Genomic DNA, 19,855 nt, shown 5'->3' on the forward strand with positions numbered 1-19,855 from the left:
CCCTATTCCCCTGTCTCCCTCCCTCCACCCAACCTGGCTCCACCTGGTGTGAGGCAGTTGGCCATCACCTGGTTAAGCCAGAGCGGGGCTTCAGGGCTGAGGTTCTGCCAGCATTTTTACAAAAGCAGGAAGGAGGGGTGTCAAGGGGCGAGGGCCACCGGCCACCCTGGCGAGCTCTGGTGTGAGGATTGTGCCTGCTGCCAGGGTGGCCCAGTGCAAAGTCAGAGAGGAGGACTGCCAATGGAGAGTGGCAGGAAATGGCCAAAGAAAACTCCCCCAGCAACCTGCCTTTCTGCCTGGCACTCCCCTCCCCCCCACCAGCCAGACTCATTCCTTTGGGTTAATAAAGGAGGCTCTGGGTATAAAGAAGTGACTTCATGGGGAGGGGGAACCCAGCAACCCCTTATCAGCCACAGAGCCTACCTGAGAGTCCCCTTCTCACCCATGCCGCTTATAAGCAAGTAAGTAGAGGAGGGTATATGCAGGGAGGATGCCCGAAGAACAAGCAAATGAGATCCCCTGGACAGGGAATGCTGAAGGTTAGTGTTGCAAAGTAAGGCTCTGGTATATCCCTGCTCCTCACAGCTTCTTCAGAGCCCATTCCCGAGAAGAGCAGGAGGAGATGATCTCCTTTGTCATAAACTCCCCTGCTCTTTGAGCTGCCTGCTCAGGCACTTTGGTCACATTGAGAGCGAGCCCAGGAATATGTGGGTATATCTGCCTGTACCCCTGAGAGCCCAAAGCCCCATTTAGCCAGGAGCTGTTGTGAGGCTCCTTCGCAGGCAGCACTCCACCCGTCTATACTTAGCCAGCCCCAGGGCAGTTCCCCCAGGAGCCCCCTACTATTCAGACCGCACTAGGCAGGCCACGGTGTTCCTTCCCAGAGAAGAACTGAACAGTGCCCCTCCCAAGAAAGTCTTTTCATTTTAACAGGGATCCTCAACACTTCAAACCCATGGTGACATTAACAGTGAGAATTTCCTTTATCTTGGCCGGTATTGGTTATTTTTGGTCAGGACGGGGTTGTTGTTGTTTTTGCCTGACCCTCCCCCACCTCCCCCCCCCCCCACACACAGCATTCCAGTTATATGGCTGTCACTCGCTCAGAATCAGGCCTGCTAGCCCCAAATCCCTCTTTGATGTTGCTGCCAGCCGAGACTTGGCTGCCCTGGTCCCGGGCTTCATCACCCTCCACTGCTCCCTGTGGGTGCCCTGTTCCCAACTGACCCAGCCCCTCCAGCTAAAGATGGAAACTGACCAAAGTCCCAGCATTAGTAGAAAACCATGAGCGGGTGCATACGCACAAGCACATGCACACGCACACACACGTACACACACACACACACACACACACACACGGGTGAATTATCCCTTTTATTGAAGAGGTCGGGCCTTGGTTCCAGGTTGTTAGTGGCTACTTAATTAAATTGTACTTGGGTTAGGTTTCCCAAGTATGTTTGATTTTCACTAGTCTTTCATGTTTTTTAACTGCAGAATTGCTCTCAGACAGTGATTGTCTCCAAATCACAGTGTTAACAGAAGGCAAATTCATGAATTTGCCTATATAGTTCTTCCCTACAGAGGCTATTAGCAAAGTTCTAACACTTGTCCAAACCTTTTAGTTATTCATTAAGCATGTATTTACCATCTTGAGACTGTGTGCCAGGCACAGGTCCAGACTCTGGGGGCACAATGGTGAATAGGATAAACCCCTATGCCTGCAGAACTTGTATTCTCAGTCTAGGAAGCCAGTCCATGCTCGCTGAAGATCTTGTGTGTTGCCCACTTCCAGTCATGGTCTTATCTGGCTGTGCCTTTAGTCCTGCTTGAAAGACTTGAGGTCCTGCCGATTACTGACTGCTTGTGCCATCCAAGAGGCCCTTGAGGCCAAAATGTTATGCAAGTTCAAGTCCTGTGTACTGGGACAGATTGCTAAAGAACTTCAAGAGACTGAATTTACTTTTTTAAAGATTTTGTTCATTTATTTGACACAGAGAGAGAGAGCAAGCACACAAGCAGAAGAGAGAGGGGGGCTTTGACATGGATGGAACTGGAGGCTATTATGCTGAGTGAAATAAGTCAAACGGAGGACAAACATTACATGGTCTCATTCATTTGGGGAATATAAAAAATCATGAAAGGGAATAAAGAGGAAAGGAGAGAAAATGAGTGAAAATATCAGTAAGGGTGACGAAACATGAGAGACACCTAACTCTGGGAAAAGAAAAAGGGGTAGTGGAAAGGGAGGTGGGTGGGGGGTTGGGGTGACTGGGTGATGGGCATGAGGGAGGCACTTGGCAGGATGAGCACTGGGTGTTATGCTATATGTTGGCAAATTGAACTCCAATGAAAAAAATAAAGCCATTTAAGTATTAAAGATATATATAAAAAAAAAGAAGAGAGAGGGAGAAACAGACTTCGCACTGAGCAGGGAGCCCAATACGTGGCTCGATCCCAGGACTCCGGTATCATGACCTGAGCCACAGGCAGATGCTTAACTGACAGAGCCACTCAGACACCCCTCAAGAGACTGAATTTAAATGTTGATTCCACTTTGATACCAGTCCCTCATGTTACCCCCGCCCCCAAGCAGTACTGGTGACTTGTGACACAATGGAAACAAAACTTGGAACCTGGACAAAAAGTTAGAAATGCCAGACTTTGAAATAGCATTGATAGGGCCCAGTGAGCCGTTGTGTCAGCAGTGTTTGGGGACCAGGACCCTTACTCATCGTGGAGCAGTGTTTGGGGACCGGGACCCTTACTCATCATGGTCACACCCTTGTTACTTTCCAAAGAACATGGATGGCTATGCCACCTACAGGATGTCCACCAAGTCTGGAACCATAGGCAAATATTGTCCATGTTGTTGTAAAGACATCGTCAGTCTGCAAAAAAAGAATACAATGATATTATCTCTGTTTCCAGACTTTGGGGTGTCTGTACACATATCCACCTTGTGTGGTGTATATGTCAGGGAGAGAAGCGTCATTCCCATGTCATGAATAAGCAGATGGCAGCACAGGGGGTTTAGAGCCTTCTAAGCAGTCCACCAGCTGTCTAGTGGCCAAGGTGGAGAAAGAACTCTGACCTCCTGATGTACTTTCTTCCTGTTTGACCAAGTTCATGTAGAATGGGTGCTAAAGCCAAGTTTCTCAGGGAGCACCTCCCCTGGCATAGGCACTAGGGCAGTCCCTCTCGATTCTTACCATTATTCTCTAAGAGCTCAGGAACCAGCTCAGTGGGCCAAGTCCATTATTGCAGTAGCCTGCTGGAGAAAAATCACCCAGTGACAGGACCAATGCCTCTGGATTATCTCCCAACTGTGCTCTGGCCCCAGTGCCCCAAGATAACCAGGGACTATCTGTGAAACTCCTTTCTTCTCAACTGCTGAGCTAGGAACTGTCTATACTTGGCCATTCCTCAGTTTCCATATTTACTTTAGCTCTTCTGCGGATCTGTCAACAAACTCCATGGTATTATTAGTTTTAGCAAATAACAGGATGTCAGAACTGTTGACCAGGATTTGTTACTTTGCTATTGGAGCTGTATCCTGGGACATAGGGGCCAGTGTTCCTCTTATTTTCTAAGGTGTCTGAGCTTTGGCAGGAAACCTTTTCCGGGCAGGCCCACCACACTCTGCCCATGCTACAGGCCCTGGAAGGCTACTCCACCCACAAAGACCTGGGCCCTTTGTCCTTGCTCAGTGGTACAGAGATGTCCAAAGGTAGATTCCCCCCCAAAAAAATCAATACAAATGTTTTTGAATTTTCCAGTTTGGTGCTTTACCCTTAGACTTCTGCTATGGCCTTCTGTACTTGGTAAGATGGTGTTGGGACTTAACACTCATGTTGTAGAGAAGGGTGGGGGAGAAGGGTGGTATTTTAAGCTGGCACTAAGAATTTCCAGGCTTTGGCCCCAAAATATCTTTCTCTTCTAACCCCACCCCCCTGCACTGCCTGTCTCAAGGAGCGAGAGGGGAGGTTAAAAGGGTCACTGTTGCTGACAGGCAACCAGGAAGTCCAAGCCTTGGGGGAAGCATAGCCTTTGTTTATTTAAGCCCCAAACCTAGCAGGCAGTGTAAATTAAACATAAAAATAAAATAAAATACCAAAACACAGGCCGGATGCATGCCACAGAGAGCATCGAATTCCCCTTCAGCCCTCCCTTGGGAGAGAGGAGTTGGCTGAGCAGTGGGGGCAAACCTTCTTGCTAGGGAGGAGCTCACAAGCCATGGGAGGGGTGAGGATGGTAGGGGCAGGGGAGCTGAGGTTTGGATCAGGGTGGGGATAAGCATGTTTGCAGAAATCCTGGTGACTCTTTGTAGTCAGCCCCAGCAGGCTTCTGGGCAGGGTGGGGGTGGTGGGGAATTAGTCACACCCCTCCAGCTAATCTCAGAATGGACCCATGTTTGACCTGGTGGTGATAGCCACAAGGCGAGCAAGAGCTGGCTTTTGTGGAAGGGAGGCAGGGCTGGGTTAATTGACCAAACTGCGCTATTAGAAAAAAATCAGCCCTTCCCTGTTCTCTCCCTCCCCCCAGGGTTCTTCTCCTTCTTCATTCTGGGATGCCCACCTTCTGTCCTCAAACTCCCAGGCCAAGAGTTCCCGCCACTGACAGCTGTGAAGTGTCTTAGAAGCAATCTGTTCCTTCTAACAGGCAAAATTTGGCAGAGGTTGATTTATAAATAAGAGCAGGTTTGGGTTATCCTTCTAATAGCATCTCTCATTCATGTTCTGATCAAGTGTTCAGGAGTGAAAGGGAAAGAGAGCGAAAGGCAAACAGACATTAGACCTGGAATGTGCTGAACTCTATCATTGTGTATCATCCAAAGTAGATCTTGGTGACCCTGACACTCTGGGGGCTCTTTGGGTGGACCTTGTTTTGGCCGTCCCCTTTAGGCCAGCGGTTCTCAAAAGCAGTTCTGTGGAGTAGAGACAGAAGAGTTGCATCCGACCCATCGGAAAACACCCTTCCCAAGCCACACACTATTCCACTGGATCTTCTAGGGCTAGAGTCCAGCCATAAGTTCCGTCTAGGAGATCCTGATGTTAAGAACCCCATGAGGACCCATCCGTTTCCCTCTGCAGCCCACCAGCAAGGTGTACCTGCTGTGTGTCTGGTCGCTTTCCAGTGCTGATCTGCCACTGACCACTCTGTTGAAAGTAATAGGAAAATTGAGTTCATACTTGAGTACTCGTCACTGATAATAGCAGACCATGGCCCTTTCCCAGGGCTTTTGGCAGGAAGAATAAACATTCCTAGTTCCTTGAATTATAAAGCGGTCCTGGAATGATCATTAGAATCCAAGGTTCTGATTCGGATGGTGACGTTTGTAGACACTACAGTAGTCTGGTCGGGCAAAGGACTGAGAGGACTTTTGCTCAGTGCCCTTCAAATCAGACTTCTCAGGTAGCCGGTCACATGTGGCATCTGTGCCAGGGCTGGCTCTAGTTAGAACTGTCCTCATGAGGAGCCTGGGAGAGCCATTTCTTAGGCATTCATATGATTGATTGTGTACACGTAATGCTTGGGGTTTGTTTGTTTTTTAAAGATTTCAATTATTTTTTCATGAGATACGAGAGAGAGAGAGAGAGAGAGAGAGGCAGAGGGAGAAGCAGGCTCTCCACAGAGCAGGGAGCCCGCCTCAGGACTCAATGCCAGAACCCTGGGCTGATGACCTGAGCCGAAGGCAGATGCTTAACCAACTGAGCCACCCAGGCACCCCACGTAGCACTTGTTTTTTGTTTCTCCTTTATTTTAATGTGTGATTGACATCTTTGAAACCTGTGGACCTAGCGGCACCAGGGATTCCTGTTCCTGGTGTACAGGGTGAGGCTTCAGCTGGCTCCCCCCGTACCCCCTCTAAGCTTCCCCTAAGACCCCGTCACCTAGGATGTCTGCACAGCACGTGGCCAGCTCTGGATGTTGGAGAGAGCCAGGGCTATGTCTTTTGATACTCTGGCTTGGTCTAGAGTGTCCTCCTGCTTTGCCATATTGCCGTGTCCTATTGCTTTACTGCTTCTTTTGCATCAGGAGGAAGCTGGCAACAGCAAGAGACACACAGAGACAGGGAGGCAGAGGGGGAGGATCTGCATGATGCCCTTCTCCTGCCTATATCTGTGAACTGGACTTGGTGAAAAGCTGAGAGAATGTTTACATAAATGTGTGTGTGTGCTTCTGTGCTTCTTTTTCCCTCCTGGTGAGGTGTGTGTTCCTTGTCAGCAATTCTCAAACCAGGCCAGGAGGCTTTCCTTAACTCTCCCAACACTCCTTTGAGTTCCCTGGCACTGTTCCCATGGCTGAGGTTGGGGGGACGGGTGGCCTGCCCAGGAAGGAGCTTGCCTCATTTCTCTTCTTCTTTCCGTTTGGCCAGTATCGTGTCCCCTGCCCTTCCCAGCACTGCCTCACTCCAGGGAGGCTGCCTTCCTTCCATCCAGGAAGCTCTGGGGTGAGGGTAGGTGGCCAGAGAGTAGGAAGCCCTTTTCAGAGCCCCTTTTCACCATCCAGAGTCCTACCACAGAGGATCAGGGAGCTACCTCAAGTGAGCCCTTGGTGAATAGCTCTGCTGTGAGGTAAGCGATGGCCTGAGTCATACAATGCAAGAGCCCTGGGAGGCTCCTCATGCTTCCCCATCATGGCCCAGGTGCCCAGGCGCCTAAAGAGGCTGGCAGTATTACCATCATTTTGTTCCCCAGGAAACCTGCACCACTACAAAGGTCACCCATTCTATATAGCAGGACCCACGATGGAGCCAGGTGCTCCACCTTGGCTTCTTCATGGGCCTCTTGTCTGCTGGCTCCACATCCCCAATAGGATCCTCCTCATTCTCATCTTCCAAAAGCATTGCCAATAGCCCTAAGTCCTCCACATACCACTCAAAGTAACCTTGACAACTAACAGAAAAAAAATGGGTTGGAATTTCAGGGTTGCTTCACAGAGCAGCAGGGATGGAGAGAGCCCCTGCCAGTGTCTCCTTGGCTCACACAGGCTGGTGGAGGGCTGGTGCCAACAGGAAGAGTAGCCATGTTCTTGCTGCTTTCTTTCCCTGCCCCTGGAGTGGGCTGTGACCAGGGGTAGAGTGAGGAGTCTGCCTGCCTAAAGATGGCGCAGGTCTGGGAGGGTGAAGTGGAGCAGAGGTGAAGACCAAGAGGAGCCAACCGAAGAAGGAAGACCAAGAAATTGGCAGGTAGAGGTGACCCGCCCCCCCACCCTTGACACTGTCCATCTCAGAAGGAAGGGACGGTTAGACCAGAGAGAGCAGATCTATGCTTTGTTTCCAAGCAAAGTTTACAAACCCCTTGGTTTACAAACCCTGGGGGTTAAGGAAGAGAATCAGAGTGAGAGGCCCTGGCACTGTTGGCCACCATGTCGGGGAGCCTTTGGTCCCACATAGAAACTCCGAGCCTTGTGGCTGCTGTGTTCTCCCCAAAGGCTAGGGTGAGGAGAAGAAGAGCACAGCCAATTCTGAGGAATGAAGTAATGCCCAGGCATGGCAGTGGTGTGGCCCTCCTGAACCCCAAGCTACCCTTCAACCCACCCTCAAGCCCTAGGCTTTCCCCTGCCTCCCGAAGCAAACATTTCACTGAGATTGAACCAAGTAGGAGCCTCCTGATTGTACCACAGGCCCAGGATATTCTGGAAGGAAGCACGATTTTTAACTTGTACTACCAGTTGGTTGGTAGGTTTGTTTGAATTTCCCCAAAATGGGCCTTGCACTTTGAATGGGCATTCAATCAATTTTGAACTGAATCAAGTGGAACCGACTTAAACTGAATGATTAGGGTGGTGTGGAGAGGGAAGAGGAGGAGGAGAAGGAGGTGATGCCATTCACCAAGGTTAATTTTGTAGTCTGTTCTTCAGGAATATCTATTTCTGTCTCAGGGCTGGGTCATGGGAAGGGTGGAAAAAAAGAGGGCTTGGAAAAAGTATGGAGGTAGATTTTCCCAGCTGCGAGGCATAAAGTGAAGGGAGACAGGCATAAATATTGACACAAGGTTCATGAGATTTAAGATCCACCGAGCCAAACAGCATTCCTGGATCGTGCTGCCAACGCTTCCAGTCTTGCAGAGGCACCAGGACAAACCGCCTCCCCCCGCCCATGAGTAGCCATCAAAGTTGGGGTGACAAAGATGGTTCCAACAAGGGCCCTTTTTGTACCTCTCTGAATGAGGGGGAGTGGGCGGGCTGCCCTGTCAGAATGGGGTTTGGTTCTGCCTGTCATCCATCGTGTCACTCGGAGATTGTCTGTGAAGCTCACATGGGACCCTGTCCGCGAGGGAGCTGAAAGGCACGATTCATGGCTCCTGTCGTCATTTGGTGTCAGGATTTGGCCCAAATTGGTTGTCAGAGCTGCTTCTCCAAGACAGTGTCCATCTTCACTGGGGCTCTCCTCGGGGTCCCTCCCACACTGGCCTTCTGCTTCTGTGTCTACATCCTCCTCTCCTGTTTCCTGCCGCCCAGAGTCAGGGTTCTGGGCCTTGGCCATGCAGGGCAGTTCACATGACCCACAGAGGACAAGGCGCTTTCTCTGTCACTGTCTTTCTTTCTTGCTTCCCTCCTTCTGGACTTTGGGGATTTTCCATGAAGCCAAAGTAACCATGTAAGTGGCAGTGGCCTTCCTGTCTCTAGTCCTCCACGCTGGAGGGGAATCAGAGGGGAAGAGAGAAGATAAGACAGACGCAAGGACAAATTTAAACGATGGCATTTCAGCCTCCTTATTCCCCCAGCCTCTTCAGAAAAAGGGACACGTAAGTAATTAGAAGGAGACAGAGCTTCAGCCGGAAGGGGGCTTGGGGTGGAGGAGTCAGTGGGGAGGGCTGTTTTTCAGCCATCCCATTAACTGTGCTAACGTTCCAGTGCTCAATATCCTTTTTGATTTCCTTTTCCAGCTCCTAGCCCTGTGTTTGCTTTGTGGCTTGTCCCGTACCTCTCCCATCGCGTCTTTTTCCGCTTCTCCTGACACAAGGCCTTGTGTTTTGCTGGCAGCATTGCTGAATCTTTGGGTGGAACACTGCCTGTAGAAAATAAGGAAGACTTGCCTATAAAGAGTTTCCTCTGGGCTGCATGGTACACAATGCTTCAAGTGTGACAAAAGGGGAAGTGAGATGTTCCCCCTCGCCACCACCCCCAAACCTACCGCACCCACCCCTCAGCAGCAGCATGCCCAGATCCGGCCCATGGCTTCTGCAGCCCAGACTACCCAGTCTCTGTCCCCCTGCCCCGTGGGAGCCCCAAGGAGGAAGCACTCTTGTCCTAAAGAGTCTGGCTTTTGAAATGGAACAGACCTGTGAGAATGCTGAGACATTTCTCCCAGCTTAAACAGGTCAATTTCCAGGGCCTCCTGAAATGGAGAGGGTTGGCCCTGTCCTCATGATACCACTCTCCGTCTAAAAGGTCGACCCTGAGAGTGAGGGAGGGGCAGCTGCGTCTGTCTAACTGCGGAATCCAGTAGCCTGAGGGCTAGACCTGAAAGCCAGCAAAGGATCTGGCTCATTGGCTGGGCGCTGTTGCTGGGCCGGCTCTGGGTCCAGCCCAGTGTTGTCGGGTGCAGGATGGAAGAAAGGGAATTTAGACACATTCACACAAGGCTGCTGGGCTGTGGATTCCCTGGCGCACTGTTTCCTGCCTGGGTCCCACCTCCGCAGGACATAAGGATGCAGAGAGCCCTGTGGATCAGCAGTTTGCTCAGAAAAGTTAGGTCAGATCATAGATATCTTGTACAGCATAAACTTGGACTGGCTGCAAGGTTTTGCGCAGATATTCTGGGCAGAGGAATTTTCTAGAGTGCCTGGGGTTAAGCAGAAAATCTTTTGGATTCCTCCTCCTTCTTCCCCTCTCCCCCTCCTCTTTGCCCTTGTTCAAAAAATCCCTCTACAAGGACATTTATATGCATTGTCTTGCCTTAGCGAGCTCTGGGATCTGGGGATCCAGCCATCGTTTCGTTTGCTAGTGGTGGAGCCTAAGGCCTCAAGGTGGCTGGCCACTTCTCACTTGGCTATCAGCTGGCAAACTAGAAGTGTAGACAGCATGAGAGATGGGCTGAGTGTGGGCTGAACCTGGGACATCCTTTTAAAGTTGTTTTTTAGGGATCCCTGGGTGGTACAGAGGTTTGGCACCTGCCTTTGGCCCAGGGCACAATCCTGGAGACCCGGGATCGAATCCTACATCGGGCTCCCGGTGCATGGAGCCTGCCCTCCCCTCTGCCTATGTCTCTGCCTCTCTCTCTTTCTCTCTCTGTGACTATCATAAATAAATTTAAAAAAATTAAAGTTGTTTTTTAAAACCAAATCCCTGATAGGAGATTGTTTTCTTGTGGTTGGCTTCATTCTCCTAAAAGCTGAGCACAGCAGGAATATGGCATGGGCGGGGGGGGGGGGGGGGCAGTTAATTAAGGATGCCAGTTAGTGGGGCCCTAGGAACTGAAAGTTTGACAGGACTACGATTATTATTCTCAGAATGCTTCCCTTATTTGGGGTATCGTATACCACAGGACGAAATATTTCCATTGTGGGAACCCCCAGTTAGATCAGTATCTCCTATTTCCTAGACGGAGTGAGCTTTCTTTGAGGACTGTGTGGCTGCCTTTTGAAATCATGCGGGCCCGGCCAGCACTCCCATAAGGTTCACTTGGACTCTTTGGATATGCTTCTGGTCCCTGATGCTGCTCTTCCCTTCCACAAGGGTCAGAAAAGCCGAGTGTGCTGACAGTCGGCCTCTGGACCACTTGTCCTGCCACTCAGCCTTTCTTCCTCCTCACTGCTTTCCTTGGCACCTCCCACCCAGCCCCCCACCGCATAGATTTATTTACTCCACACCCACTCCCTACCCCACTAAGTGTGGTAGGAACAGACTTGGTCTCGAGGTCAGGGAGACCTGGGTTGGAGTCCCAGATCCATAATTTCTTAGCTATGGTGCCTTGGACAAGGTAGCCTCTCAGACCCTTGGTTTCTTCATCTGTAAAATGATGGTGACAGTGCCACCACCACAGGCCTTGTGGTGCATCTGGCCCAAATGTCTGGCCCATAGCTGATGCTCACTTAGTGGTAGCCATGATTGTCAGTGAGTCTCAAGCTAAGCTTTTTTTTTTTTTTCAAGATTTCATTTAGTTGAGAGAGGCAAGGAAGGGGAGGAGCAGAGGGGGAGTGAGAGAAACTTCAGCAGACTCTGTACTGAGTGCAGAGCCCAGATGAGCCCGTGGGGCTCAACCTGGGGCTTGATGTGGGGCTCAATCTCGCAACCCTGAGATCAGGACCTGAGCTGAAACTGAGAGTCGGACGCTTCACCGATGAAGTGACCCAGGTGCCCCATAAAACTCAGCTTATTTTTAATTGAAGTATCATTAACTTAAAATTCAAACACAGCCTTGCTAGCAGACACAACTTCTTTTCCTTTCCCTTCCTGAACTACCTTGATTTCTCTGCCTCTGAGTCCATATAAGGGAGTTACCCTGGAGAAGGAGCTATGTTTCCTTCAGTCCTGTTGCTCGCCTCCTTAGTGGTGTTTTTATCTCTGCCAATCCAGTTTATTTCTCCCTCTCTTTTTCTTGTCATAGTCTCCCTTGGAAGTTTGGGGATGGGTAGCAATAGTTAGTTTGTGAGAACCATTTACAAGCCAGGGAGAGGTCTGAGGCTCTTCCTGGGGCCAAAGAAGCTCTATGTGGCACAGAGGGCAGATTAATATATCAGGGAATTCCAGTAGTAGTGAGGCTTCTGATTTAAGAAAGCTTTTTTTTCCCCTCCCTCAGCTAATGTTCTTAATGACCTATAAACAGAGTCTGCACTCTGTTCTGCTTACCACACACAGCTCTGTGCAAACACTTTGTGGGGAGGGCTTGTGACCTAAAGGTAACATAATATCTTGAGATTGGGATGGTTTCCCGCCTCACCTAGGGTGAAGAAAAACACCATCTTGGGCTCCTGGGGTGGGTTTGCTTAGATACTTCTATTGTCAGCCCTTTTCAGGTAGGATGGCCTTTGTACATTTGTTACCACCTATGGGACCCAGTAGGAGCCCTGTGTCACAGCAGCCAATGTTGGCTATTCGGTGGTGTAACTGCACTGGCGGTCTGGTGAAAAGCAAGGCCTTAAGACTGGGCTTAACTGGGGCCTTGGCCAGGGTGTCAGTGCCAGGCACCTGGTTAGAAGAAATATCCTGAGGCAAATAATAATTACCTCCTTTGCTGATAAGAGGCCCTAGTACTTTTCCAGTAGCCTGATTACATTAGGGTATTTCTTTGGACCACAGCCTGAGTCACAAACTGATCCATGGGCACTGGCCCTAGCTTCATCCAGACTATTGTATATGTGGTGGAACCCAATGTTCCCCTTCTGGTCCTGAGTTGGTGTAAATAATACTAGCAGTTGCATCATCACCTGTGCCTTCAGGTTCGGTGGCCCCCTCTGGCTGCAATTCTGCCTCTGTCCACCAGGTGGCCTCACTTAGGAGAGAGTAGGAGCAAAGCACCTCCAGCCTCTGCTGCCGCCTTTTATTTTTTAAGCTTGAAGCTGAAAAGAAGAAAAGTGTATTTTGATGGAAACATATGTAGCTTTTAGTTGGAAACATTATCCTTGTAACTGGGAATCTGTTCGTTCCCAAAGTAACCTCTTCGCCCTACCTATGGCTGGCCCCATCACAAGTGTTTCCCTAGGATGGTTTGTAAATAGCCTTGGTTTGTAGTTTTGTTGTCATTTGCTGTTTATAGGAAAGTAACAAGATCTTGTTTTTAAAAACACAGATGTGAAATCCCGGATAATGTTGCATGTATTTTCTCTGCAGAGTAAGGTGTGGAGACCAAAGGAAAGGGGCTGGCATCTTGTGGTTCCTCCAGTGCTCATCCCCCTGCTGCCTCCCCCACCTCCGCCCACCTCCTCTGTCACTCACTTGGCTCCCAGCTTCCCCCTTGTATGTGTTCCCCCACTCATCTGAGTTCTCGGGAAATTCTCTTCTCCCTCCATGCGCACTGGCACTCACAGAGTAGAGTAGTCCAACCCTGTGCTCAGGTACCGAGCATGTCACAGATCTGTGCATGTGTCAGCACCCATCCAGAGGAGGAGGTCAGTGGGTAGGTGCTGGGGTTGGGGGCAGACCAGCGGGCCAGCTGGCTGGGTGATAGGACATGCAAGTGGCAAAGTATGTGTGCAGAAGAGAGTTTGAGAGGGCAGGCGGCAGGAAGGAGGTGAGCCTCCTGATGATCAGAGTGGGTACAGGGCATGTGGTATGTAATGGCGTTGCAAAGCCATGGGGGTATGCTGGCTGACACCTGGAGAAGAGCTTTGAAAACCAGCGCCCCCCTTTACTGAATGCTGTCTGCTCTGGTTAGGGCATTCGTACTTCTCTAAGAATCCGCTCCAGTTCGGTTTTTACCAATCTCCGGAACCCTCTTTGGAGATGCCAGTTGGCACAAGAAAGTGCTGAACTGTTTACAGCCCTAGCCTAAGGTTCAGGGAGGGGATGTGGTTTAACTGGACCACAAAGCCTGGTATAGGACTCATTTGCATGGCCCCTGACGCCATGTGACGCAGCCGGCTCCTCCTATATAAAGAAGCAGGAGCCGAAATATCTCCGAGTCTGGGTTGGACTGGCGGCTGTGGAGTTTGTGACACACAAGGTGACACCCCTCGAGTCACTTCCCTTCAACTCTGAAGCGCCTGCCTGGCTTCGGGTCCAATCGGCAGCCTTCGCCCCCCTCCTAGCCCCCTGGGCAGGACTTGCGGAGCCCAGACCCGTGCAGCGCGCCAGCAGCCCGCAGCCACCCAGCCCGCCCAGCCCCGCCAGAGCTCCGGCCTCCCAAGCCATGAACGCGGAAATGTATCAGACCCCCATGGAGGTGGCGGTCTATCAGCTGCACAATTTCAACATCTCTTTCTTCTCTTCCCTGCTTGGAGGGGATGTGGTGTCCGTTAAGCTGGATAACAGGTAACCGCGGGCCGCAGCTCCTGAGCCCAGGCGCCGGCGGGGACTGGGCTGAGAGCGGGATCTCCGAGTGAGCCGCGCGCTGCCGTCCCCGTTCCCCTGCGGTGCAGCATCCTGGGAAGGGGCGGGGGTAGGGGACGCAGGGAGGAGGGTCACCGCCGCCGTCGTCGGAGCGTCCCTGTGGCCGCTGCGCCGTGAGAAGGAGCTGCTGCAGCCCGAGGCAGAGGGGCGGCGGGGCGGGCTGGGCTGGGCAGGCCTGGGCAGGGGGCTGGCCACGCGCTGTGCGCTGCCGGGGAGCAGGCCGGAAGCTTCCGAGCCAGGAAGGAATTCCTAGCTAGCTTCGGAGCCCGGTAGGTGCCCCCCGCCCACCGCGCGCGCCCCAGGGGTGGGGGAGCCTTTTGGGCCAGCGCGGGGTTGAGCCGCCGGCGGGGGACTCCGTGGGCCTCGGGCCCCTATTGTTTGCCCGTGGCCCGGGCCCGGCTGAGCAGGCCACACTCGCCTGCGCGCCCCGGGCCCCGCGCGCTGCTTCACGCGGAGCTCTGTCTGGGCTGCTGCGGCAGGAGCCAGCCCGGTTGGGGAGGTGCAGGCGGCTTGCTGCAGAGGCCCCAGGGAACAAAGTGCCTGGGACTCCGGGCCAGGGAGGCGGGAGAGGAGGAAGAACCAGGGCAGAGGGAGGACTTTGGCCACAACCGCCAGGTGCTCAGAGTGGAACTGAGTGGGTAACGCGGTGGCTTTGCTTTTTGTCTTGGCAGTGCCTCTGGAGCCAGCGTGGTGGCCATAGACAACAAGATCGAGCAGGCCATGGTGAGTGGCATCACTGCATCATTCCCCATCCCCAGACTGAGCTGCTGCTTATGTAACTTGGGGCAGGAATAAGGAGGTGGGTGTAAAGGCCTTTTGCCAAGAGCCTGAGGAAGCTGCCGGCCTGCTTCTTATCCCCTTGGAGGCCCTAGGTAGCCTCCCATCAGAGTGGCACCTTATAGGGCATTTGCAATCTGCCCTTCCTGACTCCCTCCTTTCCTCCACCCTCTCTTTGCAACAGCCTCTGGCTCCCTCCTTGGGCAGTGTGCAGGGCAGGGAGCTCAGACACTTGAATTTGTCTGCATCCCTCATTTGGCAGGGGCCAGAGCTCATTGGATGCAACCGCACTGCAGTACCTCTGCAGAGTCTGGGCTAGGGTCAGGAGTTGAGAGGAAACAGGAAGCAAAGCACCCTACCCCTTCTCCCTCTCCTTTACCAGGTAGAAGTCATACTCCACTGAGCAGCCAAAATAGCTGCTGGGGGTTGGGGCATCCAGCAGTTAGCCACCACTTATTTATGCCTTGGTGCCCAGTGACCCAGCTCCCTGCCTCCAGTGCAGTACTCAGATTCAAGAGAGGATACAGCAGTCCTGGCACCTTCTCCTAGGGCCGGTGTCCTCTTGGGTCAGGTGGCACTGCTGGTGCAACTCAGTGTGCCAGGGCATGTGGAGAGGAGGAGACCCCCAAAATGACCAGTTTCGTTCTCTTGGGGGAAGATGTATACAGGAGATAAATCAAATGGAGTGCCCTGCAGGTCCCTCTTGCAAGGTGGGCCAGCAGCAGGACCTTGTGTGGCATTGGGGACAGAGCCGAACACCAGCAACCAGCAGAGGTCTCGCCCAGAGGCTCCTAAGTGGCCAGCTTTGAAAGTCACTAGAAACTCACAGAAGAATCCTCTGCAGCTAGGAGGGCTCCCAACTCAGGCATGGCCCCCAACTCGAGCATGGCCCAGTCGTATAGTGCTCCCAAGTGAAGCTGAAGCACTGTGGAGGGGGGTGCGTAGGGGGATAGGGCCTCGGGGCCAGTGTGCTGAGGGAAGACCCCGGGGGGGGGTGGTGGCACAAGGCACAGCGCAGGCACCCTGATGGCAGGTGCTTCAGAGGGCCAACAACGGCTCCTGGACAGCTTGTGATTGCTGCCCCACCCCCCTTCATGGCAGGATCTGGTGAAGAATCATCTGATGTATGCAGTCAGAGAGGAAGTAGAGATCCTGAAGGAGCAGATCCGAGAGCTGGTGGAGAAGAACTCCCAGCTGGAGCGTGAGAACACCCTCTTGAAGACCCTGGCCAGCCCAGAGCAGCTGGAGAAGTTCCAGTCCCGTCTGAGCCCTGAGGAGCCAGTGCCTGAAAGCCCACGAGCACCTGAGGCCCCTGATGGTTCTGCGGTGTAAGTGGCTCTGTCCTCAGGGTGGGCAGAGCCACTAAACTTGTTCTACCTAGTTCTTTCCAGTTTGTTTTTGGTTCCCCAAGCATCATCTCACGTGGAGAACTTTACACCTAGCATAGCTGGTGCCAAGAGATGTCCTAAGGACATGGCCACCTGGGTCCACTCCAGTGACAGACCCCTGACAAAGAGCAGGTCTCTGGAGGCTGAGTTGCATGGGGGCCTCATCACCTCCCCCACCAGCCAGTGAGCCTCTAATGCCACGCTCCCAGGGCCTGGGCAACTTAGCTGCAACTGGCAAAGGAGAAAGTAGCATGAGGTGTGATGCCAGTTTACTCCAGAAAGCATAAGGGGTCTGTTTTTTCATTTCCATGGACATCTTCAGCAGCTTCACCTGACGACTGTTCCTTCGGAAGAAGCCACTTGTGTTTTTAGGCAGAGGCAACCTCTCTCCTCCCCTGCCTGGCCAAGGCGGGGCCACGGAAAGGAGAGATTGAGCCAAGTCAGCCTTCTGTTGGTTAATATGGTCTAATGCATGGCTTTGTGCACAGCCCAGTGTGGGATTACAGCTTTGGGATGACCGCTTACAAAGTTCTGTTTGGTTAGCATTGGCATAGATTTTCTATATAGCCACACGTGCGTATATATACCCATAGGGCTAGATCTATATCTTAGTGTAGCGATGTATACATAGACACATACACCTCTGTGTTGAAGGGCCTAACGGGTTTTGGGAGTATCAACTGGTCCCTTATCTCTTAAGGTGAATTCTTTGAACGCTGTTCATTTACCAAGTTGATCCAGTGTGTCCTTTCTGTTAAGTAAGACTAAAGAGTAAAGGCGGGGAGGGGGCCAGCCTCCAAATGCAGCCACGGATGTCTTGCTGCTGCAGCCCTTGCCCCATCTGTCCCCTGCAGACAGGTGAGGTCCTCTTTCGAATGCCAAAACCCACTATTCACTGGTGCTGACGACATAGAATGGGGTTGAGAGAAGATCAGCGGGGACTTCACATTGTCATTCAAAACCTTGTGTTTTTTTATGTTTATGGAAAACCTTCAAGTGAATGGAATAATTGCCTTGCTGGTGTCCCTTTGTGGACCAGGGGTGGGAAGAGGGGATAACTTTGACCCTGATGGTGCCTGGGTGATGTGCTCAGGGAAGCTTGTCTCTGGGGGTTCTGTGGCAGTGAACACTTTCCACTCTCTGACACTTTATCCTGATTTATGTCTCCAGGATTTGGATTTTGATTTTTCAAACGTAGCTTGAAATTTCAATAAACTTTGCTCTTTTTGTTTTCTAAAAATAAACCTGGCATCTGAGTATAAATTGGGTAAGTGGTGGGAGCCCCTCGCATTGCTGGGGGCGCTGTTTCCTGGGCTCACTGAACCTGTGTGAGCACCTCCTAAGTAACAGGCCAGCACTATATCCGTCTGTGATCCTGCATAACTTGTCAAAATACCCTCATTATATGGGTGAAGAGGCTGGGGCGTGACCAGTGTAAGTGACTTGCCCAAAGTCACACAGCTTTTATGGCAGATTGGGACCCAACCCCACGTCTCCCTCTGTCTTGCTCCTGCTCTCGTAAGATAGCTTCGCAGCAAGTGGCCAGGTGACAAGTAACACATAGGTTCAACTTTATGGGCTGATGTGGGAGGAAGGATACCCCAAGGAGACCCAGAAGGAAAGGGGAGGGTATCCATGTGAAGGAACCAAATAAGTATGAGTGGGCTTCTTCCCCCTTCTGAAAACATCAGAATCCTTTTGCGCATCCTCCTTAATACCAATCTACACGAGACCCTTGACTTTGGCAAAGGACCTAAGAGGACTCTTATGAGAAAAGGACACAGAATGTATGTGGTGCCCACACCGAATCACCCTCACCCAAGGGAAGGTGCTCTGGATCCCTGATGTTGTACTTGTCACTGCTGAAAGTTGGCTCACAAAACCCATCCGCTATGTGGGCCTGGCCGGGTCTAAGGATCCTGACTCTACTTCCTTCCCCTGGCTCTCCTTAGGGGCTGTTCTCACCCATCACCCTGGCCCTGGCCCCAAGTCTCTGGCATCTAGAGTCCTGCCATTTTTCTTGATTCGGTCCTCTCCTCTACCACACCCTCACCTGCAGCCACCACAGATCCTAAGCTGTTCAGTGAGCCCTGCCGCATTCCCAGGAGGATGATCCGATTCAATCTCAGCTTCCTCTGGCACCTACGCCTATCCCTTTGCCCCTTGAAATTCAGCAGAACTCCCTGATTTTTCTGAGCCACAAACCTCAAGGACCCAAGAGATCTCAGCTCCCCTCCTTTGTGCCAATTGCTGCCCAAATACATTGAAAAAGCTGAGCCTTCATCATGGTAGAGGTCAGATGTGATGGCCTGGTTCCTTTCCAATTGCCAGGACTCTTTCTGCGGAATGTGACCAACCCCGGCTTGCTGGCCTCTCAAGTCCCAATTTCCCCCACCTTCTAACCTCTCTACTCCCGATGTCAAGGTCCTTGTCTACACTGGCTGCGTGCACACATTTCCCAGCTGCCCAAGGCCCATGCAGTCGCCTGGGACCCAAACACCAAACACAGCTCTCCCCACTTCCCGAGCCCCTCCCCGTTTCAAAGAAGTGCTGAGGGACTTTCTGACTCTTCAGTTCATCCGGAGACTTCCCACACTTTGCAGCCAAACAAGAACCCACAGTTGAAAAAAAAAAAAAAAAAAACCACAAACAAACAAAAAACCACCATAAAAAACAAAAAACAAACCCAGAAGATGGCTCAGCAAATGCTTGGCTCTCTCTGGTCGTCCAGCTCTTCCCTACAAGAAAGGGGAAAAAACTGGCCCAGTGGTCCCATAGTGGGAAAGAAAACAACCCTGTTTCCTAGGCAACCCCGACTAAACAGAGACAAACACTACAGCTTCTGAGGCCACAGCAGTTGCTGGACTAGATAAGAGGAACTTGCTGGCTGTTTAGTCACATCCAGGAGCAGCTCTTTGTTGTTCCTCAGAAAACCAAGTAGGGGTGTGGGGTGGAGAAGCAAAAGAACACAGGGCTTATAAGCCTTCCGGGGCTTGGGGTTCTGGGATTGGCTGGTCCAGCTGGACCCAGAACAAGGGAAAGAACCAGAGGAACAGCAGCGCCAAGGCTCTCCTGCCTGGGCGTGCCTCTTCCTCCAGGAACACTCCTACCTCTTATGTCACCCGAGCCCCACTGCAGCCCTCCCCACACGTCCCTCAGAATCACAAGCACACCGCTATGTGCCTCTGCTCGTGAATGCGGTACATTCTATTTCTTGACCTTAGAAAAAGGGGTGGTTATGGTTTACCTCAATCTGACGAGACAGGGAAACTGAGAGCCAGAGCATTTAGGGCTCTTCCTATGGTTCCCACGTACCCCACAAGGCAGTGGTTCTGGGCCTTGGTGACAGCAAGGGACCCTTCTGAAATATCAAAAGTACGCTCAAACGTTCCCCTCCCCCCAACCCAAGAATATTTGAACTTTCAGTGTTCACTGAGAGAGCCAGGGAACTCATCGTGACAAACAGTGCCTGAATTCTATGGCACTTTTTTTTTTTAAGATTATTTATTTATTTATTTACTTACTTACTTACTTACTTATTTGAAACGCACAGAGAGACAGAGACATAGGCAGAGGGAGCAGCAGGCTCCCAACAGGGAGCCCAACGCGGGACTTGATCCCAGGACCCTGGGACCATGACCTGAGCCAAAGGCAGACACTCAACCACTGAGCCACCCAGGTGCCCCTCCATGGCA

General features: G+C 51.8%; 1 protein-coding gene across 11 annotated transcripts in view; it reads left to right on the forward strand.

Annotated features, from left to right (window-relative positions):
• The window catches only part of TSC22D3 (TSC22 domain family member 3), a 62,669-nt gene extending 45,265 nt beyond the window's left edge, over positions 1-17,404 (forward strand). For 7 of the 11 annotated variants that reach the window (XM_077890091.1, XM_077890094.1, XM_077890096.1 and 4 more), the window contains 2 exons: positions 14,667-14,718; positions 15,874-17,404. In XM_077890091.1, the coding sequence (XP_077746217.1) occupies positions 14,667-14,718; positions 15,874-16,104 (283 nt within the window). In that variant the 3' untranslated portion in view covers positions 16,105-17,404. The other 4 variants (XM_077890092.1, XM_077890099.1, XM_077890097.1 and 1 more) reach the window with 4 other exon arrangements.
• The last annotated feature ends 2,451 nt before the right edge of the window (positions 17,405-19,855 follow it).

This window comes from Canis aureus, chromosome X, assembly GCF_053574225.1.
Source record: "Canis aureus isolate CA01 chromosome X, VMU_Caureus_v.1.0, whole genome shotgun sequence".
NCBI lineage: Eukaryota > Metazoa > Chordata > Mammalia > Carnivora > Canidae > Canis > Canis aureus.